At 40.3% G+C, this 27289-nt stretch overlaps 1 protein-coding gene across 3 annotated transcripts in view; it reads left to right on the forward strand.

Moving 5' to 3' along the window:
- The first annotated feature begins 2192 nt into the window (after positions 1-2192).
- The window catches only part of SLC25A13 (solute carrier family 25 member 13), a 100097-nt gene continuing 75000 nt past the window's right edge, over positions 2193-27289 (forward strand). The window contains exons 1-3 of one of the 3 annotated variants that reach the window (XM_057432899.1): positions 2214-2296; positions 4514-4528; positions 26397-26450. In XM_057432899.1, coding sequence (XP_057288882.1) covers positions 2285-2296; positions 4514-4528; positions 26397-26450 — 81 coding nt within the window. In that variant the 5' untranslated portion in view covers positions 2214-2284. Of the gene's footprint in view, positions 2297-4513; positions 4529-8286; positions 8329-26396; positions 26451-27289 lie in introns of those variants that run through there. The other 2 variants (XM_057432902.1, XM_057432901.1) reach the window with 2 other exon arrangements.

Below are 27289 nucleotides of genomic sequence, written 5' to 3' on the forward strand. Positions count from 1 at the left end.
TTGCACTCAGGTTTTCATGTAAGCTAGTCAATGGCTAAGGTCCTTGCCAGGACCAAGGCACTGCTGAAGGCAGGACTTGGGGCAGCTGGAGCTCTTGAAGACTGGGAAATTAAGCTGATTCAGACTTAATACAGGAAGGGATGTCTAAAGGTCATCTAGTCCACTCTCCCTGCAGTAGGCAGGGACATCTTCAACTAAACCAGGCTGCTCAGAGCCCCATCCAACCTGATGGGTAGATTCAGACTAGATATAAGGAAAAAAGTTTTTACAGTGAGGGTGGTGAAACGCTGGAACAGGTTGCCCAAACAGGTAGTAGATACCCATCCCTGGAAACAGTCAAGGTCAGGTTGGACTGGGCTCTAAACTGTACTGATTTTCTTAGCAGTATTAATATGCGAGGAAAAAAAAATCCCATTGAAGCCTGTTTGCACAAAAATAAAGCTCAATAGGACAGACTTTCAGCCTCATATCTAAATATCCTGGCTTCTGTATAGCCACAGAATGTTGTGTTTGTATTCTAAGACAATTCTTATGCTATTTTCTCCCTGTCATTTTTCTCTTCTTAGTGGTATTATTAAAATAATCCAAGATTGTTTTCTGTTGTTTATAAATGGACTGCTATTATCTATTCATTTATGACAAGGTGACAGTATTTACTTATCTAGTTTGCAGATAGGCACTACATAATCTGTTTTTCGTGTTCATTTGAAAAGGTGTGGTTGGAGGAAGGCTCCAAGTCTGCTGCTCTAATGACTGTTTTCTGGGTCAGGGAGATGCAGCAAGAAGAAAAAGGCTGTGCTGTCTCAGGGAACAGCTGTGCACATGCAGCAGGCACATGGATGTGGGGCAGGTAGAAAACAGAAGAGAATGCAGTGAGTGGGAGGGTTTTTACAAGAAGCAGATTGGAAGGCTGATTAAAATTGAAGGAGGCCTTGCAAGTGATGGAAGAAACTTTCAAGGAACATGAGAAGACTATACAAATTGCTGAAAACCATCATGTTATTTAATCATTGGATTGAAAGCAAACATAAAAAGACCCATCCTGCAAAGATTTATAGTGGGCAGATGCATTTATGAATCTGCACCATTTCTATACTGTCTCCCTCTAAACAATTAAAAACAATTAAAGAGTTAACTCTTCTGATTTATAATGTAACAGATCTGTCTTGGAGATCCTTCACCTTTTTAATATGTTTACGATACTCTCTTTAGTGAAAATGCTGGAAGATCTACCTCAAAGCTATGACTAACTCAATACCCCATTATAAACACAAAACCTCACCCCTAAGCTACTCTTATAAGTACCCTTTAGTTACATGCACAAGTCCGCACTACCAACCTCAGGTCAGCCTAAAATCCCCTAAAGAGCCAGAAGCTCTGAGGCCAGTCACAGTGGGCATCGGGAGGGCCCTGGTCACAGCCTGTGTGCCAAGTGGTATGCTGCCAAACACGCGCAGACAGGCTGTCTGTAGACAAGTCTGCAGACTGTCTGTGAGGCTGAGTGTGCCATACTTGTGGTCACCCTGGGTACAGCTGTGGACTCTAGTGGGGCTGCTTACGTGTCACGTTCACACTGGGTTAGGACCTAAACCAGCATTGAAAGTATGGCTCATTCTTGGGACATCCTAGAACGAAGCCTTGGGATACAGCAATTGGATAAAAGATCCCTCAAACAGCAGTCTGACTTGCACAGAGGTACACAGCTCTGGGCAGGATTTGCTGAGGGGTGCAACACCAGCATCACCTCTGTGAAGGCGTTTCCCATCCTTCCACTGCTTGCCCAGGTGTCCGGAGGCATTTCCTCGTGTAAATAATAGAAGTCAGTAATAGGTGACACGGTCACTTGGGTCTCTCCAGCAGCCAGAGGGGCTGCAGAGTCCCTCAGGGCTCCGCGTGCCCTTGGGGTGACCCGGAGGATGCCAGGCCACCATCCATAAGCTGAGGAGAAGACACGAGGCAAATCGGGTGTCCCTCACCGGGCAGAAGCAATGCCCGCCCCGAAACGGCATCAGCCGGCTGCTGTCTGAGGCCGCACCTCCCGGCGCCTCGCCCCGCTGACCGCAGACCCGCTACCCGCCGCGGGGCCTGGCCGTGCCGGGACGGGCGATCACGCGGGCCGCAGCCGGCCCGGGAGGGGTGCAGCCAATGGGCCGTGCCTGGGAGAGCGGTGACGGCCGGCGCTGGCGGGCTGGTGCGCAGGCGGGGAAGCTGCCTGCCGCGGTCGGAAGGGAGGGGAGGGGAGGAAGGGAAGGGACGGGAAGGGGGTGGCCGCGCCGGGCACAGCATGGCTGCCAAGGTAAGTCACCGCCGGCGGCGGGCGGGGAGGCGGCGCGGGCGGCGAGCTCCCGGCGTGCGCCAGCGCGGCCGTTGGCGGCGGGGAAGGGGCCGCGGCGGGAGGCAGGCAGGCGGCCGCCGCGTTTGACCTCGGGCCTGTCCTTGGCGAAACCCGGCGGGTGGCGCCTGCTCCTCCTCGCGGCGCCGCGGCCCCGGTGGAGGAGGCAGAAGACGGGTGGGCTGCAGGGCCGAGGGGCGCCCGGGCCGGGCCGGGTAGGGTGCCGGGCAGCGCGGAGATCCCCACCTGCCAGCCGCGGGGAGCGGGCCTGCGCTTCTCTCGCCATGCACCGTTCGCGGGTGCTGCCTGCGGGGTGCAAGGTAGCTGGTCCCGCCGGGCCGGGCGGCCCTCACCGGTGCGGCCCCCACGCTGTCCTGCCGGCAGCTCCTCCGAGCGCTGTTAGGCCCAGCCGTGCCTCGGTGAAGGCCCCTCTGGACACATACTTACACAGTATAGACATGTATAAACATATATATCCGTATGTGTTATGTGCACACCTATTTTTTTGAGGAGAGGATGCAGGTCCTTAGTACAGCGGCTGGCAGGTCAGGACCTCATGGGGCTCGCCATAGGTAGTGATGTTGGCGCCCTTGCAGGTCTTAGCATGATGGTCCACTTTTGCTTTTTCTCCCATTTCCCCATATACCTGTTTTTACCTTCTGTTTTCACATTCAGTTATAATTTCCAAAAAGTATTGCTTCTTAATGCTCTCCTGTCTGATACCTGTTAGGGTTTTCTGCTGTTTCAGAAGGATAAATTAATTGAAATACTTTATAATCAGTTGTTTAATAACACACTTCCACCTCAGAAAAAAAAATAAAATTAGCCTTTAGTTGGATCAAAGCCATATGAAAAGTTAGGTATTCCACTTCTAATGGCAGATAAAATTCTGTGTGGTTTTGGTGTTTCAAAACTTACTACTAGGCTTTCATTTATTGAATACTGAGACTTAAATTGAGCCATATCCTGGTCTTGTTGGAGTCAGTGATGAGACTTGCATCAAGAAAACATCATAAAACTTCCCTAAAAAACGCAAAGCTTCACGTGTGCTTGGTGTGAGCAGTCATGCATTCTGCTGTCTCGGTGAGTCCATGACAGAGCTGCTGTCAGCACCTACCTCACTAATAACTTGGGTAATTGGGAATGCGTGCTGTTTTAATGGGCTGGGCAATATGGGATTCCTCTTTGCTAGGGTATATGAAACAGTCATCCCCAAATATTATGTTTATTATTTATAAATCTTAATTGCCCTGACTAGCTTTGTTGATTTTTTTTTTTTTTTCTTTTGGATTGCCCACTGGTTCATGCACACAGCGCATCAGTTGCATCTTACCAAACTATCGTTGCTAAAAGACTTAAAAGTCTTCCATTCACTGAATTTATGAACCTGTTATTCATCTTTTCCTCTCCAAGCAGCAGTTCTTAATCTGCAATGCATTTGAATCCACACTAGTCACATATGCTTTAAAAATGTGGTACATGTGATAAATGTTTGTCTAATCAGGTAGAAATGTGTGCACTATGATACATGGTTGCATGGTGTCCTTCTTTTGGCTTGGCTTATGACACAGCTCAAATCACCAGAATCTATACAAGCATATGTTGGAAAGGCTCACAGTTAAGGAGGAACTGAATTGAATATCGTAGGTTTCTGATTATGTCAGGCTTGGCAGAGAAATACCCGATGAAGAGAGTAATGGGTTGTCACTAGTGTCATGAGCATCCTTGGTGCATTGCAAGATGGAGATACAGCGCTTTGTACTGCAGTGTTTACAGCCCTCATAGCTTCAAAAGAAGGCTTCTAGCTGCAGGCTTGAACGTGTTTTGAGAGACTTATGTTAAAAAAAAAAAAAAGCAGAACTAGGAGCAGCTAGAATGGATTAATTATTAAGTTACCTTGTGAGACTTCAAGGGTTTTTATCTTCCTGAGGTGAAAGAGTTGCTGTTAAACACTGATGAATTTCTATTTTTATTGAAGTCACTGGCAAAATGTAAGTAGCATTTTGTACTCTGATAACTGAGTCTGAGCTCAGGTTCTGCAAGCACACATATGAATAACTTTGCCATGTAAAGAGTTTCTGGGCCTGAAGTTATTCACATGTGCTTGCAGGCACGGGCCTTGATTTGTGTTCTAACTTCCCCACTGATGCATCTCAGTAATGTTTGCCTTTTTCACCTCAGCCAAACAATGGACTGGTGAGTCGAATGATTTTTCTAAAATCCTTTCAGTACCTTTTCCTTGTCAGTATCCTGCATGACTGCTACCTTTAATTTTTTTATTATAACATTTTAGACATTTGAGTCTTTGGGATTGAATGTAATTGTGCTTCACTTGCAAGATTTCAAATGCTGACATTTTAAGCAGACTCCAGGAGTTCAGTCTGTCAGAAGGAAAACCCAAACGGGATACTGTTAAGGCCGCATAGTTAAGCACTCAAGTATCAAGAAATGGGCAAAATGTTTACGTATGGAATCTTTAAAGTTCCCCAACAATGCCATTTTATTTTCTTTGTTGTATGTTACTCAGTGTCTTGCAATTTATACAACGTTTTAAACAGTGTGTAGTGCACATCAGTATATTTTCTTAATCTTTGAAAACATTTTCTGAAAGTGTTTTGTGAAAATTGCACCGTAAATTATATTTGCACAAATTGCCAGTAAAAACACAGCTGAGATGTTGCAGTAAATTTTTACCCCATTGGTAACTAAATTACCATCCTAGGTACTGGCTTCTTTCTCTGAATTGCAGGGAAAACAGGCTATGTGGAAAGCCTTTATGGTAATGAATGTACAGAGCAATAATTATGTTCTATGTAGTGTGTCATGCTCTAGTTCTTCATTTTGAGTGTGACTACATTTTAACAATGTAATCATAAAGTTTCCTTGCCCATTATCCAGATACTTGTAAAGAGAAGTTACATAGTCTAGTTAATGCCCTTGGTATTCATCTGCTGTGTATTTTACAGAAAAATTAACTGTGCCTGTTGTGTGAATGTAAACTACCTTTGGTCCATGTACTGCTACACAGTTCTGGGTATAGCTGTTACCTTATGCATGTGCCAAGTGTGATTTGCTATCTTTCTAAAGTCCTGCTGCTTGGTAAAATATAAACTTATTTTCAGTGGAAGTTCTAAGGTACTTCTCAAGGAGACCTCTTTCCACAGCAAATTTTACCTTTACCATGGTGCTACTTTTGTCTGTTCAACTTACGATCAGAAATGGTTATTTATGATTGGAGCTTGCATATATATTATATTTAAACTTTGTCTTTCATAACCACTGAGCTACATTCAGAACAGTTAAAAATTGCATTAATGAAAATTCCAAACTTAAATAATTTCAATAGATAGATAGATTAAAGTAGATAAACAATTGGAAACTGTGTAAAAGCAGTGGATTTAGCTTGGAAGCACTTGTACTCCATTAAACTTCATCTCTGCTATGGACAGCGTATGAATAAATTTTGACACTTGTCTTGAACTGCATAGTACTCATATATGAGTTGATATTTAAATACTGTGGAATATCTCTGATTTCTAATGTAATTGTGCATGGGTGAACTTTTATCCATTGGGCACATACTGGTTACCTCTATTACTCAGAATGTATGAGTTATTTTAAGATTGTTGTCTTATGAACAAAGTGAACACCGACACTACATGTGAAAAATCTAGTTGTAGCATGACTGCTCAAATGAAGGCATGAACCTTACATCAGTACCTGGTGGGACTACTTGCATGTTTAATTTTAAGTGCATGTGTAAGTTTTCTGAAGAACAAATGCCTGTCAAAAATATGTCAGTAGGGTAACACGAAGAAATTTGTTGCGGATTTTACTTACATGGTAATATTTGGAATGTTTCTAATGCAAAGTAAAGAATATCTGTTTTGCAGGTTTTTTATATTTAACAATTTTTTTTTTTTAGTTCTCTTTGTGCTTGTGTTTTTCTGGGGCTATTTCCTAAGAAAGCTGTATCAATTATATATTCTTTCTGGTTGCTGCCATATTTACCTATAAAATCCTAAACTTTAAATATCAAAAATAGTTTGTCGCCATCACAGGTTCCTTGTATGTCTTGGTGTTAATGTAGTCAGACATTTCCCACTAAACAACCCAGTCCTGCAAGAGGCATCACCTTGAATGAATTAGAGTTTGATGAAATATTGATGCCACTGCCCCTGGCTCTGTGGGCCTTTTTGTGTCCAAAATGATCCAATTCCTGCACTGAATGGTATGAATTAATGAGGTCTGGATAAGCAATAGCTGAAATACAAACACCATGGCAATTCAATTCTAGGTGAATATGATTTCAAACAATGCCAGAACTGTTAGATGCTGGTGCAACCATGCCACCTTGATTATTTTGCTTCCATTCACACCCGGTGTGTCCCTTTGTGCATCTTACAGCTCCATCATGCCTCTTCATTCGTCTCCTCCCGTGCTCCTCTCCCCTGTGCTATCAGTAGGGTGGGGGTGCCTGAGAATAGACTGAATTCACTCTTGCTCTCCATGATGCCATTCTTCCCTTCCTCCAGCAAATTGGAAGAGAAGAATTGCATTGCATTTCATTGCATGTGGATTTGTTGAGTCCTCAGAAAGGAACAGGTGAGGGATCTTAGGGTTGTGATGGGCTACTGTGTCCATGAGAGGAGTAGAGTCCCTTATGGACAGGTTCCAGCTGCTCGGTGAGATCAAAATTATGGGGGAAGTGGTTGGTGAGTAAGGAGAGAGCAATCTGTTTCCCTGAAGCATCAATGAATTTGTGTACTCTAGAATGAATAGCATCATGACACTTAATGGCACCACAGTAAATTTTTTGTGGTGTGATAGCACCACATAAGATCCATGTGGAAAGTGATGTGCAGTTACACACATCACTCATTGATGTGTAGTTTTGGAACTGCACATGAGTGTGTAAATTCTTAAGACACCTTATGTATCATAAAACTCTTTTTTCCACTTTCCCCCTCAGAAAAAAAACATGTATTTATGCTGCTTATGACTTATTACTGCATCTTGACTTCTTAAGAGACTAGAATTTGCCTGTTAAAGGGACACTGTATTTCTGTGAGTGCTGATAACTTAAGACCTTTTCTAAGTGCAAAGTAGTATGCATGCTGTCTGTAACTGAAACAGAGGAGAAAGCAGATAATTTATTCCTCTTCCCTTTGTCCAAACAAATCACACAATTGTTTGTGTGTTTGGTTTCATTCTGTTTCTTTTACTGCACAGGTCTTTTCTTATGACATGTACCCCTAGGAGGACTACTTGAGTCCTAGTGCCATGAGGTGCACAGCAAATTAAGGGGCCCAGTGTCAAGAATAATTCCAGGGAAAACACTCATGGAGCAACTATTGTGGAAAAAATCCATACAGCGCTCTTCTGCAGTGAACACTGAGTTATTACACTGGGGGTTTTGCCTCAACTGAGTTTATATATTTCCTTGTGCTGCTTCCACCCCCCCTTCCTCCTCCCTTCCTTGTCAGAGCAAGGTAGGGGCAAGAGGAGGTGGTCAAAGAGGTTGGTTTATGTCTTTAGTATGTTAGAGAGGTACTGATGGGATCACGTGTTGCAGCTGCCAGTAGTTGTTACAGTTTTTTGAAACTTGCTCTTTTCCATTATGATGTCCCTGTAAGAGGATTTGCTGGATGACCTCACTTCATGTCTAGCTCTAGCAGAGTGTTACTGGACCCAGCACTTATGTGTATATCCTTACATGCATCTCGTCTGTTGTGATGTCCATGGGAAAGCATTTAAAGTTACCTGGATCTTACTGCTTCGGGAAGTGAATTTCTCCTTCTATGCAGCTTTGTGTTCCAGGATGTTAGAGAAGCTCTTCCAAGTGTGCTTCAAATGATATGTTAAAGGCGCTCTCCCTGATTCTATAATGTAGACAAGCTTACAGCCCTGAATGATAACAGTGTGTCTTCTGACCAGCTTGTTTAGGCCAGTATCTATTTTATTTATCTATGTTGTCCAAGGACTATGAGAAGGAGGTATGTGGTACTGTATTTCCTGGAAGATGGCATGAATATGCTGCTTAGCTTAATTTTTGCTTTTGACCTGTGGAATTGCTTCTGCTTTGGCTGTAGAATGGCATCATCATACTGAATAGAGCCTGTATGTTTGTATGGTGCCAAACCTGAACTTGCATGAAGCCTCTGGGCACTACTGTGACTCTGATAATCATGCTACTTCGCTTCAGCTACAGCACGATATTCAGAAACATGATATTTTATGGTGGTAGATAACTAGCGATAACTAAGGATAGTAAAATGTAAGGTTACATTTTTTTCTGGTGACTTCTCTTTTTGGCAAGTATCTGTAAATCAGTCATTTGCAGGGAGATAAGAGGTCTTTATAAAAACACTCTATCTTCCATTGCTTTGGAATAAAGCAATTTCAACTTAAGCTTGGTTAAAACACTTAAAGGAACACTGTCCGTTTTCATAACATTTTAAAATAATTTCATGCTATTTACAGTACCTTAGAAACATTCAATTGCAGTTATACTCTTTACCAAAAACGTTACTTGGCCTGCGCAAAATCCACTGTGTTAAAAGATGAAATTGCCCATAAGGAGTGGGTTGTTGGAATTTTTCTTCTTCTCTAAAGTAGTCAAAAAAGAAACATCCAAGAGTGGAGGAGTGAACATGTGTACACCAAACTATGTTTGGAGAAGAGACAGAAGGAACAGAGTTTGCCACAAGCCTGATCAGACTACTCTGGTTGGATAGTTGTGGGGTGCCCAACCTCAGCTGCTGGGTTCATATGCTTCCGATGTCTTGCATGCCTAGGCAACCTGCAAGAACTGTTTCTATACTGACCAGTAAGTTCACTTTTTGGGTCTCCTTGAAGATCTGCCTTACTCCGTGGCGTACTTTTGGCCATGTGAAAACCAGAGCCTGGAGTTTAGGCGAATAAGAGTTTTTTGGTGTTCTCTAGATGAACATCTCCCTGCCTAACTTTTATCCACTTGGCTTTGTAAGTAGAATTAGGAAACCTGTCTGAGGTGGCCTGGAACAGATACCACAACAGCCAGTGTGCTGACTAGGGAGCATCTAAGTCAGCCAATGGGAAATGAAAAAGCTGGGGGTGTCCCAGGAGGATCTTCAAACAGCAAGGCTTAATCTCTGTTGTAGTTAGCAATACAAGGACTAAGGCAAAAAGAGGAGTGGGCCAGAACCCAGTTCTGTTGCTAAGAATTAGGGCACCTATCTGGGAGGGGGGAAGATTTGGATTTTTTGGATTCAGTGGTGTTTATGTATTTTGCATTCATGTTACGTCTACATGCCACAGTTTCAGAGGGTTGTGGTGCTTGATGCTTGCTACAGCTAAGCCAATGCACATTAGATGTGTTGCATTCATGGTTGCTGGGCTGAGTGAGGATGCCTGATCAGTGGGCCTGAACTGTCTGTACATGCTGAGCCAGGCCTGTGGCTGTTCTGGATATGCACCTTGGTGGGACTTCTGGCATCCTGTAAATCTTAAATTGCATGTACCTTTCTGCTAATACAAGGATTGTCTCTTGCATCATGCTGTGACTGAGGTAATGGAGCGTGCTGATGGGTCTGACCCTTGGAGGCCGAGCAAAGTGGAGTTTGCAAATACACAAACATACTTTTTATTTATATAGAGTGCACTGAGAGTGGCAGACTTGTGCCCAGACAGCCAACTCTTTTAAAAATAATTCTTATATCTTCTTAGTATCATCATTGCTTTCATAGTTTTAGGAGGATGACAGTTCTTTTTGGGGGTCCAAATGTAGGCTGGACCAGGCGTCTGTGACTGATTCTTTGCCTGTTTTGCCTTCCTAATGATACTGGGCTGATTGTCTCTTGGCTGAACTTTCTGTAGCTGTTTTATTGGTTGGGTTGACATGGAGAGATACCTGTTTGTTTCCTGAACCAGGAACCAGGTTACTGTGATTTTTAAAAGCCAGTGGTAGACCTGAAGCTGTGATTCAACATGGATAATAGTAAACATTCAGTAGCAGTAGTAGGGTAATGTAATGGTGCTGGAGTGAGTACTTAGGGTAGTTAACTGACTTGGCAAGAAGTAGACCAGCTTTTTTTTTTCTTTTTTATAATATATATACTTAAATTGGTTTTGCTTTCTTTAAATCATATCAGTTCCCTAATATGAAACTATAACAGTAATAATATGCTGCTTTTCTAGCAAAGCACCATAAAGTTATGTGGATGGCATGCTCTAATGTAGCGCTGAGCACAGAAATGCCTTAAGCTGGAAATGTGCAAAGGGTTGTCTTGTATGACAACTGTAGAACCTTTTACTGCCTTGCATTTATAGATATTTGTGCATTTTCCACTGCTCAGCAGAGAAATGAGAAGAAATTTTTTTTTACTAGAATTAGGTGTGCTGTTTGCTGTGGATCAGGTGGTTTGTTCACTGAGAGCCCTTCGTGCTTGTCTCATGGTGCTATAACCACAGAGATGCTAGAGCTTTTTCCCTAAATGTAAGAGGCATGGTGCAAGAGCGTAGCCATGGGGATGTAACTGTAAGTTTTGCATAGGCAAAATTGTGAGGTTGTCATAGAAGTAATTGGTCAACTGATACACCCACTAGTTATTTAAATGCCAGTGGGCAACAGTCAGTGTAAATGTTCAGAAGCAGGAAAGTAAAAAATGGAACTGAAACACCAAGAAAACTATGTCACCATTTTCCTCTTAAGTATTTATATTAAATTCTTTGAAAGTCTTTTGTCCCATTTTCTCTATGTAGCCAAGTAACTGTACTGATGGAAGCGTTTTTGAAAGGCAAACTGTGATGTGAATTTTCCATGGAAGCAGAAATAAAAAAATCAGACTGCCCTTGCAAATGATTTAGTGTTGTGTTGTTTCTGGTTTTTGGAAGATATGTCTCTGATTGGCTTATTTATGCATTCAAATGTGAACTGACTTTGCTGTAGAAGGAATAACTGCCTCTTGTTTTAGGCAAGTTTATGGTTGCATTTGCTCTGATTAGCCTGGCTGGTCCCTACATGTTTTTCTAGCGGTGCTGATGAATTATAGCTAAACACCACACACAGAAGATGACTGCAGTCTTAGGCTGCAGGAGTCAGGCAGCTGGTGAAATCCTAACTCAGAGGCATTTTTCTCCCTTTAAAAATGTGGGAGAGTAAAGGGGAGTGACATTAATGGTGAAGATGATGGAACGTTGCACATGATGCAGTAATCCTTATGATTTTATTCTTAGATTGGTAGATTTTGTATTACTGATGGCACATGTGAATTGTTAAGCAATATGGCATTTTATGAATTATCCATATTAAAATGTATAAAGAGAAAAATGAAGAGCCTAGTTACAAATACATTTCATGCATTTGTGTTAAGGTTACTTTTGCCTTTATGGCTGTGACTTCCACATCACGTCAGTCTTGCTCCCTACCAGCCAGTCCATGTTAGCACAAATAATGTTGTTGCTTTATTTATCCCTTCAGCAGGAGACTCAGTCTCAAAGACTTTGGACCAGAGCTGGGGGGAAGTTAATATCCCTTTGAGAACAGGCAGCTGGACCTTTTATAGGAGTCCTTACTGTGTGGTTTGTTTTTTTTTTTTGAAACTCAAATATATTTCCAAAATTTATCCAATTTAAGGTTATCGTGATAAATAGTATTACTGCAACTTGTGATTGCTTTATTCTAAAATATGTTTCCATTCTTAAGTGACACATTTTCTTTACTCTCCACATCTCCCGCATGTGGGATAAAGAGTGTTTTGTCCCCACAGCAGCCTTTCAGTTTGTGATTCAGCCTCACAGTTTGTGATTCTTCTCAAGCACCATTGCTTGAGTTTACTGAATTTAGATGTAGACTTTTTGGGAATCTGGGCCTTGCCATCAGTTAGAGCTTCATTTTGTTTTAGGTAGGGCATAGTTACGCCACAGTGTTTGCTGTGAAAGCTGAGAATTTTGGTTCTCACCCAAGCTGTCAGTCAACTAGTGTCCAAATAGCCTCCTGTTTTCAGTAGATGTTCCAGATTTTTGTCTCCTTAGTCTTTCCACACTTTTGTCATTCTTACCATTAATATTTTGGGTAGTTGTAATTGCAGCAAATAGGACAGATAACAGTTCTTGAAACTGTTAATTCTTGCTCCACAAACTGTCCTTATGGCAGGTGAAGACTTCCCAGTCATATTAGTGCTGTTTTAATTATTGTTACTTCTCTTTGATTAAAAATAGGTGCAAAGAGTGAAAAAAGATGTTGACAATGCAGCATACTGCTAGATTAATTAGATTTGATGTAATGTGGGGAGAAATGCGCAGGTGTGTCTTTATTCAGACATGGAGGATCACCTTATTTGTGAAGTGCAGTGATTCACAGGAAGCAGATGAATGTACTACTTCAGCATCTCTCTTGGGTATCTGAGACAGGAATGTCTGACAGCAAAACAGACTGGTCAGGGAGGCAGATGATGACTGATGCATTGTAAATTGAAGAAGAGTCTTTCAAAACCTGACCTTTTTAAATAAGTGCATTAAATGCTTCTAGACTAGCTTATCCTGTTTTCTAAAAGCTGCCAGAATACAGAATTAAATTCACCTGCCAAGGTCTAAATTCTGGTAAACCAGCAATGATAATCCTAGAGTTGTAGTTATCTGTTGAACTATCATTAGCTGAGATTAGCTACAATTTATATAGCTGGAACTTGATTATGTGTTCTGTTCAAAACAGAAATATTAAGAAAATAGTTTTACTTGAAGGGTATTAGCAGTAGTCTTTAATTTTTTTCCAGTCTTCAGGTCCCACCGTAAGTCAATCCCATGTGAAGATAATACACTCTCAAACTCTTAAACTCTAGTTTAAAAAAAATAAATCTCATGAGTATAAAAATTTCAAGGCTTTTAAAGGCTATTTTTGCAATTATGGGAACCTATCAGAAGAGTAATACATGTGCTTTTTACAGCTATGATTTTTATATCCTTGATGATTAGGGCAATTGAAGAATTGCAAAGAGCAACCTTAATTCCAGAGATATGGAAGAAAGTGTCATGTAACTAGATGACCACAGTTATTAGACAACCTTATAAACGGGTAGAAGTAGACTTTTTCCCCCCTCTTCCTTCATATGCCTTTATGTAATTAGTGCTCTGAAGTGTTAAAACCTTGGCTGTTGAGCTAAACATCTGCTGAGCAAATTTAAAACAACATTTCTGAGCGGTTGTGGACCTGTACAGGGTGGGAAGTGTAGGGGATCAAACTCTGAATGCTTCTGATATAGTTGAACAAATTTTTTTTTATCTGAAAACTTCAGGAGAAGGATGAGAATTCCATTTGTTATTTCCCCAGTAGAGTTTATTCTTCCTCTCTCTTCATTTGTGCCACTGTAATCTTGTTGGTACTTCCTTCGTAAGTGAAATTGATTTACTGGAATTCAGATTATTGTAGTGAATGCCATTGACCACAGATTTTTCCAGCTTCATGCACAGTTTTGTATTTATCTTTTAACATATTTCGGTTTCTGTAGGTGAATACTACCTGATCTTTATTTACTGAGGGTTTAGAAATGTTCCTTCCTAGAGCCCAGTTTCATTTCTGTCAAAGAGAATATGTTTAAACTTAACAGGAAATGGAAGGTTCAAAGAAGGTTCCTTGGCAGGTTGGAGTCTTTTTTTCTTTCTAGTGCTAGCTTTGCAAGGAGATGAGGAGAGAACAACAACTAGCATTCTGTTCTTTGTTTTTCTTTCTTTGTGCACTGGGGAAAATGTCTGTAGATTTCAGAATATAGAGTCATAGAAGAGCACACATTTTTCTGCCTTTTTCCTGATGGCGTTTGCATGCTGCCTAAAAGTGCTCCTAGTCAACAGGGGAGGATGCTCTCACAAGGATGATCCCGAGCCAAATGCCAATCATCCAGCCAGTAGGAGGAAGAAATTCTAATTGTCTTCATATTTATGTTGCTATTTCTTATCCCAACTTGCCTGAACTCTCTCAGGCAATAGACTTATCACTTATTTGGGGTTTTGGGGTTTTGCCTCACTCAATGGATGTTTAATTCTAGGAAGTTAGCAAATGTGCTCACTTCATCTAAGTGAAGTGGTAAAATAGAATAGTTTTTAAGGAATAAATCAGAGCAAATTATTCAGTGTTGGAGTAGCTTGAGCGGCATCTGACTATATCTTTTGTCAAGGACTGATAGGTATTAATCAAAATGCAGATAACATCTCTAAAACATAAAAGGCCATTGGTAGGATCCTGACACAGATATTCTGTGTCAGTGCATGCAGCTCTAGTTTGGAGGTCTGTGTTCAAATGTGTGCACACATGGTGGTTTCCTACATTGAGAAGGGAGATCTCCTGCCTTAATGTTTCTTCCAACTTTTGTGTGTTTCTGGTGTTGCTTTGTGGGTTTTTTTCTGCAATTCATGTATGCCAGATGCCCACTACACCTTCTTAGTTGAGTCTCTGGACCGGTGTGTGAAAGAGACTAGGATGTTGTCCTGTATCACTACCAGGGCAGGAGGCTCCCTATTTACAGGACTCAATTTAAAGGTATTTTCTGCAGTAGCAGTCTAGTGTTGTCATGTATGCTTTGTTAAGTGACTTTCCTGTCTCATCCATCCATCCCATGACCTGATAGATAGGTCTGATTTTAGGATAGCAGAAAAGAGGTCTGAAAATTAGTATTACTGAACTAACAGCAGGCTGTTCATTATTATTGTCATCTTTCTTTGCCTTGGGAGTATGAACCATTTCCAGTCTGCCCTGGAACCCAGGCTACTAAAACCTCTTGGTCACGTATTTTATTATTGTAGGTTTTTATCATGTTTGACAACTACTGTTTGATGGAACATCACTGATTTAACAAATCTTTAGCAGAAGAAGCCCTTAAGTGAGGCACTGAGTATGAAAAGCCATTAGAAAAAACTGTGGTATGTAAAAATACTGTGTCTGGTTGATTCCTGCTCTCAGCCCATTGTGCAGTCTGAATCTGACTAGAGAAATCTTCACGTGTTTAGGGGAAGAAATTTTTGAATAATTTCACATTTCCATTAAAATAGTTTTTGTCACTGACATCAAGTCAGCCTTCCTCCTTCCTGTCACTTCACCTGTCTAATGCTGTGTGCCATTGTGTGTCAGTCTAACTGGAAACTACTTTGTAAAGATCATGAATTAGTCCCATGTTGATGCTATTTAAAAGGAAGAAAAACATGACAACAACAAACTTCCTACAAATGCTTTTACTCTGTTCACACGCCCAAATCAGTTACTCGGTCTGCATCTTTTCTTTCAAGACTGACTGGTGTGAAGCAGTGGATTCAGGCTTTTCTGCATTGTAAACACTGTGCTACAAAAGTTTTGGGCTTCTCTCTTCTCACAGTAAAGAAAATGAGGCACTGGAACAAGTTGTCCAGAGAGGTAGTAAATGCTCCATCCCTAGCAGCATTCAAGGCCAGTGCTGGACAGAGCCTTGGGCGACACGGTGTAATATGAGGTGTCCTTGCCTATGGCAGAGGGCTGGAACTAGATGATCTTAAGGTCTTTTCCAACCCAAACCATTCTATGATAGCAGCTGTAAACCTCTTGCAATTTGCTTTTGGTATTCTATTGCATGTAACTTACAGATTCAGTATCTCAGTTATGAGAATAGCCCAAACCCACTTAATTCTCAAGTGTTTAAATATTTAACCCAAATAATGTAGAATTAAAATAGCACTTATTACTTCCTTATTCTGTATGCCATTGACAAATTAAAGATAGTAAACCAGCTTTTTCCCTTTTTCTTGTGGATGGGTGGGGTAAGGTGGAAAGAGGGCAATGAGCTTTTGAAAATGATGGAAGGAGCTTAGCAAAGTATGCACAAAAATTCACTATTTTCCTTCAGTGTTCTTAGAAACTTTTATACAGAATGGGAGTCTACAGTTCTTTTATGGCTTTGAAAGCCTTGGTGTACTTTGTGTTGTGTGTGACCCACAGTTTGATTAAACAAAGGGATGTGTCATGAAAATTAGTGTGAGGTCTCCTGGCTTTTCTCATTGCTGTTTGAAGACTTTCTGGGCTGGCAGAGGTTGTGAAAGCTGTGAAGAGTAACCACTGATAGATTGTCCAGAGTTTTCATGAGGCACAGCATTATCTTTTGTGCATTTCAAAGGGCTGGATCAACTGGTCAGGAAAAAGTTTATGGAATTTAATTGTTTTGGAAGATTGATGACAAAAAGTGAACTACATTGTCAACTGATACCAGTGGCATACTGTGGGATGACAGATGTATTGCTCTGAATTCAGGTCAGGGTGCTGACATTATTCCAAGTATCCAAGGAATTAAATGGAAGAACTCCTGGTTAGATATTGAAAGAATAGTGCCAGAATTCCTGTAGTATCTTAAACTCTGCTCTGCATTTGGTTAATCTGGTATTTTTAGATCTTGGTTTAACTGCAGTGCCCCCAAAGAAGATGGAAGTACCTTTCCGGGAGGTGGGGGAGGAATTATATTTAATTCTGTTTTCCCCTCTGCTAAGGGTGCCTACCTGAATGTAATTTTAGAGATACTTTTTTTTCTTAATTCCTATCTTTAAATCAGAATGCTCAGTTTGACATCATCATCGTTTCCACTGCAGCCAAATGATCTCACAAAGATATTTTGAAGGAAATGCAGTAGGAGTAAATTTAATGTTTTAATGAAACTGTTATTGCTTTGTGCAAATATATGTAGTGGAATAGACTCACAGATGAGAAGCCCAAATCATTCAAACTAAAATCAGAATGGTTTCTCATTAAAATGTATTAAAATGCTGGAAATGTTTCTGCAGTTTCTGAAGAAGATGAGAAGGTTTTAATTATTGTTGTCAGGTATCTTACAACTGTGCGAATCACGGAGAGTTATTGTGAACTCTTTAACAATTTTGACTAGTTGCAGCAAGTCAGTGGCAGGTAAACCTTTAGTATTACAGTCACTGCCTTACATAAATGATTTAGATCTCCATTAGATTATTTGACATTCCCATATGAAACTGTGAATTATTTCCAAGTACCCTTTTTGATAGGTTCAGCTTTCTGTTTGGGTCCTTAACAAAGATTAAAGCCAGGTTGAACGGGGTTTGAGCAACCTGGTCTAGTGGAAGGAGCCCACGGCAGGGAATCGGAACTGGGTGATCTTTAAGGTCCTTTCCAACCCAACCCATTCTATGATTCTGTGAAGGTCATGTGCTCACAGTGGCCTGTGACAACTGTGTAATCTGCTAAAATTTACCCACAAAACATTTGTTTACTGACCTTTGAATTGTAAAATAAAATGTTAAACTGCCTTTACTTTGTAATTGCCCTGTCTGCAGAGTGATGAACTAGTAATTTTAAACTGAAACGCATATGATGGCAGTCAGACAAACAGTGATAACATTGTCTGCAGGCAAGAGTATGTTTGCAAACTCATATTTTGGCATATGTATTTTGAGATGACAGGTAAAAATTTTCAAGGGGGAGACAGATACTTTGTTATGTGAAAGTCTAGTTTTTCCATAGTCAGGTTGACTGGGAAAATCATGGTTATCTGGGAAAGGTGGATAGTTACTTTGACTACTTTAGCTTTTGCATAGTATGCCCATGCACCTCATGACCCAATATTCAACTGTGCTGAGTGCTGTGCAGCTGAAAAATAAAATAAAATAGAAAAATTATCTTTTTCCTTATTAAGTAGCATGGTGTTATTATTTGCCCAAGTATGTGATGGATTTCTGCTGTAATTTTCGTTAGCTTTGAGGAAGGGTTCCTCACCACAGGTCTTAAGATTTTTTTTGAGTCTCATCATTTATAGCTTCTACTAAGTTTGCTTTGTGTGTGTGATGCTGTTTCCATTCTGCAGTTGTCTCTGTGTTCTTTTTAAGGTAGTAGAATTGGATCCTTGCACACATAAGGATTTATGCCCCCTCCCACATCCTTCCCAGTTCTCTGAGCTGCTGAGGTGTAGCATTTTGAATAGAGTTGAATAGATGGATTTGAGTATAAATAGGATCTTGAAAAGTGAACTTCTGTGTTCAAAGAAGAAAGCACAACATGAAAACAAAATAGGTTTGACTGTCAAGTTATTCCTACATAATTCCTGTCACGCAATTATTAGTCAAGACATGTAATGTATAGGAACTTTTCTCCAGCACATTTCTTTTCCTTGCTTATTCACAAGCATGAAGTTGCAAATAGCAGCAGTTACTCTAGCAAGAGTTTGAGGCAGACCTTTCCACAATTTACAGGCATGGATTGCACATCCATATAATTTCTTTTTTTTTTTTTTACCTTATCACAGAATTAGTAGCTGTTTTAAGAGCAGAACGTTCTGTTATGATATCCCTGTATGGCACTGCTCCAGGTTTGCTTTCTTCAGAGGGTAGCAGGTTTTTATTTATTGCTGCAAATGATCCTGCTCACTCACTGGGACCTTGTGCCACAGGGTAACTTCCATTGCATTGACATCCAGGAATCATGGTGAAACCTTTTGTAACACTGTTCAAGGTGTCTTGGAACCTTGAGCACCAGGAGTGTGGGGACTTTGGAGAGCCTTGTAACTTTTATGTTCCATTCAGTGATGGCTCTCCCAGAGCTCACTCATGCTCTGCACAGCTGTGAGATGATGCTTCTTGAAGGTGCCACCTTGTGAGAACCATGCTGTTAGACAGCCTTCTGTCTTAATTGTGGCTTACCTGTTGCTTAATCCTGGTCCAAATACATGTTTTGTGCTAATAACATTGGGTGCCAGGTAAAATTAGTGATGCTCTAATAGTCTGCCACTTCTCCTGAACTGCTTTTGATCTTGCTGTTACGCTGGAGAATTTTCCTATCCTTTGCTTCTTTGGATGAGGTGACTATTTTCCTGCCAGATGTAAGCCAGAAATTTAGCTCTAGAAGGCAAATTGCCAGCGCTGGGGTGACTATTTTTGGAAGACAAATGTGAGGAAGTTGGTATCTTGAGCTTATGATCTATGCATTGGTTGTACAGTATCACTGTTTGTAACATAACAAACGCTGAGAGAATCAAAAGGGAGCATCGATAAACTGGGGTGAGGTAGCTGCTAAATATGTTTCAGCAGGTCAACATTCATCATGATTAGGTATGCCTTTGTTTCTGAAAGGTGTAAGGAAGCAAGAGGGAGAACAAAGTAAGAGTGTTAGCATCTGTCATCCCATCCATTTATGGTGAGCAGGAGGGTTTTTTTTTGAAAAATATCCATGAGTTAATGGAAATGTCATTTGATCATTCACTTCAGCAGCTCATTTGGAAATAAACTGTTTTATTGAAGAGCCCCTAATATGTCTTATGTGTGATTACTGCATTTCTGAAAGTGAGTGGTGAGCTCTGGTTTGCCGAGATACATTGGGGTATGTTAGTATTATATGATCGCCATCGCAAAGTAACTTGCTTGTGTATCTTTGGATCACAGTCCTGAACATCATCTGAGTAACAATGTGTTGTAGAGGAGCTGTGAAACAGTAGGGAATATTACTTTGAGGAAGAATATAGACTGGTACAGTCAGAGTACTGTAGCACTTTATCATAGATAGGTAAAGAAAGTGAATGAATGGAAAAGCTGACCTTTTTCTGGTATTTCTGATGGCAACATGAAAAAGTGAAAGAGAAATTTCTGGTTTTCACAAAGAGTTGATTTTCAGGTTCAGTTTCTCGCTGTAGTGTAGTACATCATGTTCTGTTGTAGGAATGACAGCAGTTGCTTCTGTGTCCTAGTCCAGAGACTTACTATGAACTAATAGTCCACTTTATTCCTAACTGCATCTTCTAATACATGCTTAAAGTTTGGAGTGGATAGTATTGGTCACAGTATGACTCTTGTTAAACAATTTTGCTGAGCAATGGCAATGCCTAGCTACTTTTACCTTATCATCAGGCTAGTTTTATGGTCTGGTCCTTCTGTTTTCCAGGTCTTTAAGTAGGAAATTTGTAGAAGTATGCAGTCTAAATGTATTTTAGCATTAATTAGCTGTCTTTGGAAATTCTTGTGGTAGTTTTCCTTAAGATATATACTGCTCCCACCTTGGTTTCTCTGCGTGCTTGGAAGCATTGTGCAAACTGGACAAGCATTTTCCTATGTGTTTGTGATCAGTTTCTGCGCAAAAATGGTATAATTTATAGGGAATCTCCTTGTGTGAGAACTGTCTTACGAACAAGACAGCTGCATTTGCTTTGGGACTTTGAAAGCAGGATCAAAGCTAGCAGGTAATTGCCCAATAAAGTATGTCTGTTAGCTTTGATGCACTTGGGGGAAGTGAGGCTTCCACTTACCATGGTGCAGAAGCCAGACTGGGAATTGCCTGGAGATCTATAATTGTGACAGAGTGAAGATGGATGTGAATACTTTTGCTTGGGATTTGCTGTTTCTGTTAGCTAGCAAAGTTTGTTCCGCTTCAGCATTGTGTGGGGTAGACTCATAACAACTGTCTGGCTTCAGTTGTGTTCATTCTGTATCTTTGTGCACTGAATTGGGCTGTAGGATCTGAGAAGACTGTTGATTAGTGTTAGTAACATTTCTTAGCTTAGTTAGGTGTTATTAGACAAAGGAATGCAGTAACTGCTACTTAGGGGAGGGTTACTTTTGCAAAATATAATGTTCAACTCAGGATGAGAACTGTTCCTAGTAAATAAATGGTTCTCAAGGCTGGATGTGTGCAGACTGGTAGGACTGAGTGTACCTGCTTAGTAGTTAACAACTTCTTTTACAGTGCTTCTTACCCTAAGCCTTAGGTAGGTATGCCAAATGCCATCTGATTATGTTGTCCTGGGAGAAATACTCAGCTTACAGTTAGGGAGGTCTGGCAAGAAGGTCATTTTGATCTACATTCTATGCCAGCTCTCCTGGCAGTTGCTTGATTCCCTGTTTGGTGAGCTGATCCACAACTTGCTTGCAAACTTCCCCATGATCCTGAGTTCTCTGTAGTTGGTTTTCCACTGCAGACCACAGTCAAGTTCTTTCACTTGGATTCTGTCAAGCAGAAGGAACAGCAGTGCTTTTCCTGAGGTGAGAATATGTTGAAGCATGTTGGGCTAATGAAAAATGGTTATTTGTGCAGCTGAAACAGGAGGCAGTGGCCTGGGCAGGTGTTGGTGCAGAACTGTTATAACTTCTGATGCTGTATGCAATGATGGAAAATGACCATGGGGAGTTGTTAGGTTAGAAGAATGGTTGTGTATGTTTGTGGTAGTATTATTGTAAATATGGAAGAAGGGCAATTCTCATCTAAGTAAGCAAGTTTGTATTGCAGTGCAAACTGGAGTGCAGCCAGCAACTGCACTTTAATTGCTTTCCAATATTCCAGTCAGTCACTTAAACAAGAATGTAAGGTCAGGCCCTGGTTTGATCTCCTTTGGAGTTGCACATTTTGAGTGTATATGTATACTTTTAGCCAGAAGGAATCATTACGATGATCTAATCTGACCTTTTACATAAACTGGGCCACATCTGTTTTTGTGTTACAGGTGGACTCAATAACTTGTGATGAGACTAAAGAATACCTCTAGAAGACATGAGTTTTCAATCTTGACTTGAAGTCTTTTAATGGTGTCATATACATTGTGTTCTTTAGTTATGTTTAGGAATGGAAGAACTTTTAAAAAATAATCTGAATTTCAACATAGAATCATAGAATCACAGAATAGTTAGGGTTGGAAAGAACTTTAAGATCATCAAGTTCCAACCCCCCTGCCATAGGCAGAGACACCTCACACTAAACCGTATCACCCAAGGCATCGTCCAACCTGGTCTTGAACACTGCCAGGGATGGAGCATTCACAACCTCCCTGGGTATTCCAGTGCCTCACCACCCTAACAGGAAAGAATTTCCTTCTTATATCCAATCTAAACTTCCCCTGTTTAAGTTTTAACCCATTACTCCTTGTCCTATCACTACAGTCCCTAATGAAGAGTCCCTCCCCAGCATCCCTATAGGCCCCCTTCATGAAGCTACTAGAGCTTGTGATCAATTGTAATAAAACATTTTCTCTCTTTCTATGTTCCTGTAGATAGTGTTCTCTAGAATTAAGCAGACTGAGCTCACCAGTGCCTGGCAGTGAGACAGTCCTACCACAGTCCCAGTTCTCTACTTGGAGGAGGGCTACTCTCCAGCATTTTACCAGCTTGCTGTCAGGAGTTTTTACAGGCAGTGAGGTAGAGGGGGACATATGTACCTCTGTCAGCTTTCACCTTCTCACTTGAGCTCTGTTCAGATTAATGAGGAATAAACAATATAAGAAATATTTACCTCTTTATCTTTGATTGGGACTTGCTGTTGTCCCAATAAACCTTCTGAAATACTGTAGCAAATCCCAAGTATTCCTGGATCCCAGTCACCTTTCTGCTCTATCCAAGTGGTGGCTACTAAGTAAGTCTTTACAATCAGGTGAGAATGTCAGACATTTTATATTTGCCATTAGGTTAATGCTATATTGGCATTTATTCTAATTTTCCTACTGCCTTTTTTCTCTCATGCCCACTCATGCTGTTGTTCTTTACTGGGTGGAGCACACTCACTGCTTTGTTCGTTCTTTTGTACCTTTTGATACCACTTACCATCTGACAACCTGTTGTTTCTGTATTGTGTATGACAAATATATTAATAGAGTTGATTGGAAATGTAATATAATTTTCTTTGATTCCGTGTAGATTCTGTTTTTTTGTGTTTTGTTGTAAAGTTAAATTTTTCTGGGAAGAGTCATTTCGCATTTGTTGTTGAGGATGAAAATGATAACTGAAAATGCATGTCAGTATAAATTGAGCATAAGTCAACAAGGAGAAAAGAGTTCTGCTGGAGAAAATGGGCTGAAATTAAGATCAAGGTGCAAGGGAGTTTAAAGATATGAAGAGCTCCAGCGTGCAAATCAACCCATATTTTACTGTCCCTCACTTTTACAGAGCTTTGCCTTTCTTTGTGCACCCTCTGTCTCCCTTTGCTGAACATCATTGCTAATGGGAGGGATTCAACATTTTAAAATTCAGTTCTTATATTGCCTGTGCTGACTTGTTCTTCAGATACATTATAATGCACATATACACCTAGTATGTTGGCTAACTTTCAAGTATCTACCTTAGGAATGAAAATCCCTGCTGACATCTTCTGTACATTATCCCAGTCTTTTCCATAGCATGTCCTGACCTTGTTATAATCCTGCACTTTAGTTTCTGTACTCCCTGTTGTCTCTATTTTTTGTGTTTTTTTTTTAATACATGTTGTTTGTTGGAGAGCTTTCTTCACTGAACCTTACTTAATGAAGGTTACTGGTGTTTTTTTTGAAGTGTTAGTGTCTGTTACAAATCATCTCTTTGTAAAGAGCAGTAACATATTTCCCTCAGATCTGCTTTCTGAAACGTGTCTTCACACAACCCATGCCTACCAGCTCATATTGGTTTTACCTCAGGCTGGTTTTTGTCTTTAGAGATAAGATAAAGTAAAAAATGGAGAACTGTTTCTAGTAAGAAAATATCACCTAAGCCCAGTTGTATGAAAATCAGTAAATATCACCTGAGTTGACTGACAGGAGAAGCAGCTTGTGTCTGTGGGTTGCTTGTCAGCAGGCATACTACCTGTTGACTTGCAGTCTTGTTGGCATCAGGTTACTTAGCCCACCTTCAGCTGCTAACATAAGTGGGAACACTTTTCAGAATGGTATTGAAAGCAATATTTTGACCTTTTCCAGAAGAGGAATCTGCTAGTATTGCTTGTCATCGGGATCGGTTCTTGTGTCTGTGTGTGCATCTTCACCTTTGCCCACAGCTGGGGGTGGATGAAAGGCTAAATTACGTACTTCTCCTGTTAGCTCTGTGTGGCTGCATGATCATCAGTCCTCCAGAATGTGTAACATAACCTAATAGAAGCTCTTTTCCTTAACTGGAGTCAAGCAAGCCTTTCAAAATGGAGATTGGTGGATGACACATGGACAAGTCAGTTAACATGGTGCTAACCATTTCGTTCCTCTCCTGTGTCCTGGGAAATGGAAGAGTATGGAAATAGACTGTGGGAAATGGAGGGAAGCCATGGTCCACAGCTGCTGCTTTTGATGCCTGTCTGCAGTACCTCAATGCATTCATTGACCTGGCCAGCTTCAATATATTTCAGTGTATGGTTTGAAAGAATCTTACCGTAAAAAAGCCATGAGAAGGCCCCTATAGTCAAAAGGAGGCTGAAAAATGGCAGCTGGGTTCTGAGCACATTTTGTCTCCAAAGTTTCTCAAGATTGTTAATGTCAGTGAAACCAAAGGAAAAAGAGTAAGTTCAGTTACCAGCATGTACTCTTTTCCTTTGTTCGTCTCATCCCTGGTTTCTTTAGGCTTAGATTTCTGGGACAGGATAAAATTTAAACTTGAAGGCAGATGAAGTGTGATGCTGATATATTTTTAAAGGCTAAAGGTCTTTGGAGCATCTTTTGTTTGCCTATATAGTGGCAAGATTCTGAATTGCAGCAGTATAGAAATTTTGGGGTATTTTTCTTTCCGCAAAGTTCCCAATTGTTCTAGAGTGGCAGATTTTTACAAATGGGTTTAAATTAAATCTCTGGTTACTACACAGTGGTTGCATTTAGGACAGCTTGTACTTTAGAAAATACACTTTTTCAGATTCCCAGGTTCACAATTACACTTTGATTTTTTGCAACTGCCTCCTCTCAGATTTCTGCACAAACACAGAATTGGAGCTCCAGCTGTGGACTCTGTCAGTTGAGTCCTAGTATAACTTCAGGTGGGGTTTTTCCCTTTTAAAAAGAAAAAACAAACCCAAGCTTCTAAAATTTCTAAATTCTAAAATTCTAAAAACACTCTGGGTTTTTTCTGGAGGGAATGTTGTCTTTTTTTTTCCTTTTTTAGTTTTTAAATGACCCATTTAGAGTGAGGAAAAGCTTACTAAAGATTCTTTGGTACATGTGAGAATATGATGCTGTTGTAAAGACTTGAACAGTTTCCTACCATTTCCTGCAGTACTCTAGTGTGCTACTAGAAATGTGCTTGCAGTCACATTCACCTGTTATGGTCTACCATTGCTCTGGAGAGTGCAGAGAAGTAGGAGTCATGTTTTATTGACAATGTTTCTGATGTTTAGTTCTTAGGAGAGGGTAAGATTTTACGTCTTGCCCTATGGCTGTTTATTCTCCATTACAGAGTAATTTTTACAAGTTTTCTTTAAGATGCAGGTTTGCTTGCAAAGTAGTTTTTTTAAGAAATTAGATTGATGTGCTGAATTGACTTATCAGATGATTGTTACTGTGTTGGCAAACAAGATTTTATCAAAGAATCCTGAAGGAGGAAAGGGAAACTATAGCAGGCACAGACTGAGGGAATGAATTTACTTAATGGCAAAAGCAGCAAATGGAAGGCATGGTATGCCAACAAAGAAAATACTGATGGGCTTACTCCATAGTGAATATAGAATATTTCTTAATTCAGTATTTTTTTTTGGGGAAAAAAATTAACTACTTTGGGTTTGTGGTGCTAAGTGTAACTTAGATTTTAGCTGGAACTGGCTAGTTGTCTGATCTGCAGAAGAATCTAAATGATGTGCTTTCTAAATTTACCTCATCAAAAGGGTCTGCACTGTAAGTTTAGATAGTTTAAAATATTGCAAGTAGGAGGCAGAAGTACCAATCAACCAAATAATTACATTGAAATTCAGACTTTTAGGAAGTTGCTTTTTTGGAAGAGTTTGTGAGTATTTTATTCTTGCCATCTATCAGTTGGGGGCTGCATATGGTACTCTGAAATCCTTAGATGAAAGATGCTGGAAGTATAAAAATCCATATGGTAAAAATGGTATAATGCGGAATCCCAGCAGAGAGGTATGTTGGAAAGATTTGATACTTGAATGTCTTTGTGACTTGTTAATGTGTGCTTGTTTAAGAATTGCAGGGTTGCATAAGAGAAGCAGTTACAACAAAGATGTTGAATAACAATGTAAATGTGAAATGAATAAAATAAGCATGGCCAGCTAAAGCAGTACCTAATTTATCTAAGGTGATCGTTTATTTTCATCACTTGTTCTGTTGTTTGAATGCTTCCTTTTAAATGACACTTTGACATCTTTTGTATAAATTATGCATATTGATGTAATTGTATTTACTTGTAGGTGGCTCAAACCAAGAGAGCTGATCCAGCTGAGTTGAAAACAATATTTTTGAAGGTATGTATAAAGTAAATATTTTATTCCTTCTGCTTAAATTTTTCATATCTTTTGCTCTGTTATTGCAGCATACAACTCTTGATAGCTTTTCCAACCATTAATCAGTCACTGTATTATTACCATGTTAGACTTAAATACCATTATCAGAATTGAACAATGCTCACCAAGAAATCAGATACATTCCTGAGTGATTATTGTATTGACTCAGAAGAAGTATTACTATCTTAGAAAAAAAACTCATTGTTCAGAGAATGTGGTGGGAGTTTCAATATTGTTCGTACATGTGGTAAGATGTTCATGTAGACACCTTGCTGTTAGACCACTTGGTAAACTTTTTTCTCCCATCCTTTCTTCCTTCTTTCCTTCCTTCAGGGTTATCTCTGCTTCTCTGAATAGTAGAAGTGTTGGGAGGATCACCTTGTGAAGTGGTGGCTGCATTTATAATTTAACTAAAATTGCGCCTGTGTTGGCCTGCTGTAGAAGTATTCAAGTAAAGAAATGACTCGAGTACTTGCTTGTATACTTGAGAGAAGGGTGCTGAAGTATTTTGCTCGAAATTGGCTTTTGACCCATTTCCTAAATTTAAATCCCTAAATTAAGGAATTGAAATATTCCTAGCCTTCCTAAGATTTACTAATACAGTGTCTGTATTCGTTTGGTAGTCTGGTATGAAAAAAGAGTATAGATATTGGTGGGCTTGGAGAGTGTATATGAGGTGAGTGCCACAGTGCTACAGGGTGCTGTTGCATCTGTATTATATCTATGAAGGTGTTTTGTTCCTTAAGAGAGCTCCTACTTTTCCAAGTTCCTCCCTCCACCCTCCCTTTCCAGCTTCATGC

This window comes from Pezoporus wallicus, unplaced genomic scaffold (genome assembly GCF_028554395.1).
Source record: "Pezoporus wallicus isolate ANWC-B61680 ecotype Strahan unplaced genomic scaffold, APGP_CSIRO_Pwel_v1 scaffold_2584, whole genome shotgun sequence".
In the NCBI taxonomy this organism is placed as follows: domain Eukaryota; kingdom Metazoa; phylum Chordata; class Aves; order Psittaciformes; family Psittacidae; genus Pezoporus; species Pezoporus wallicus.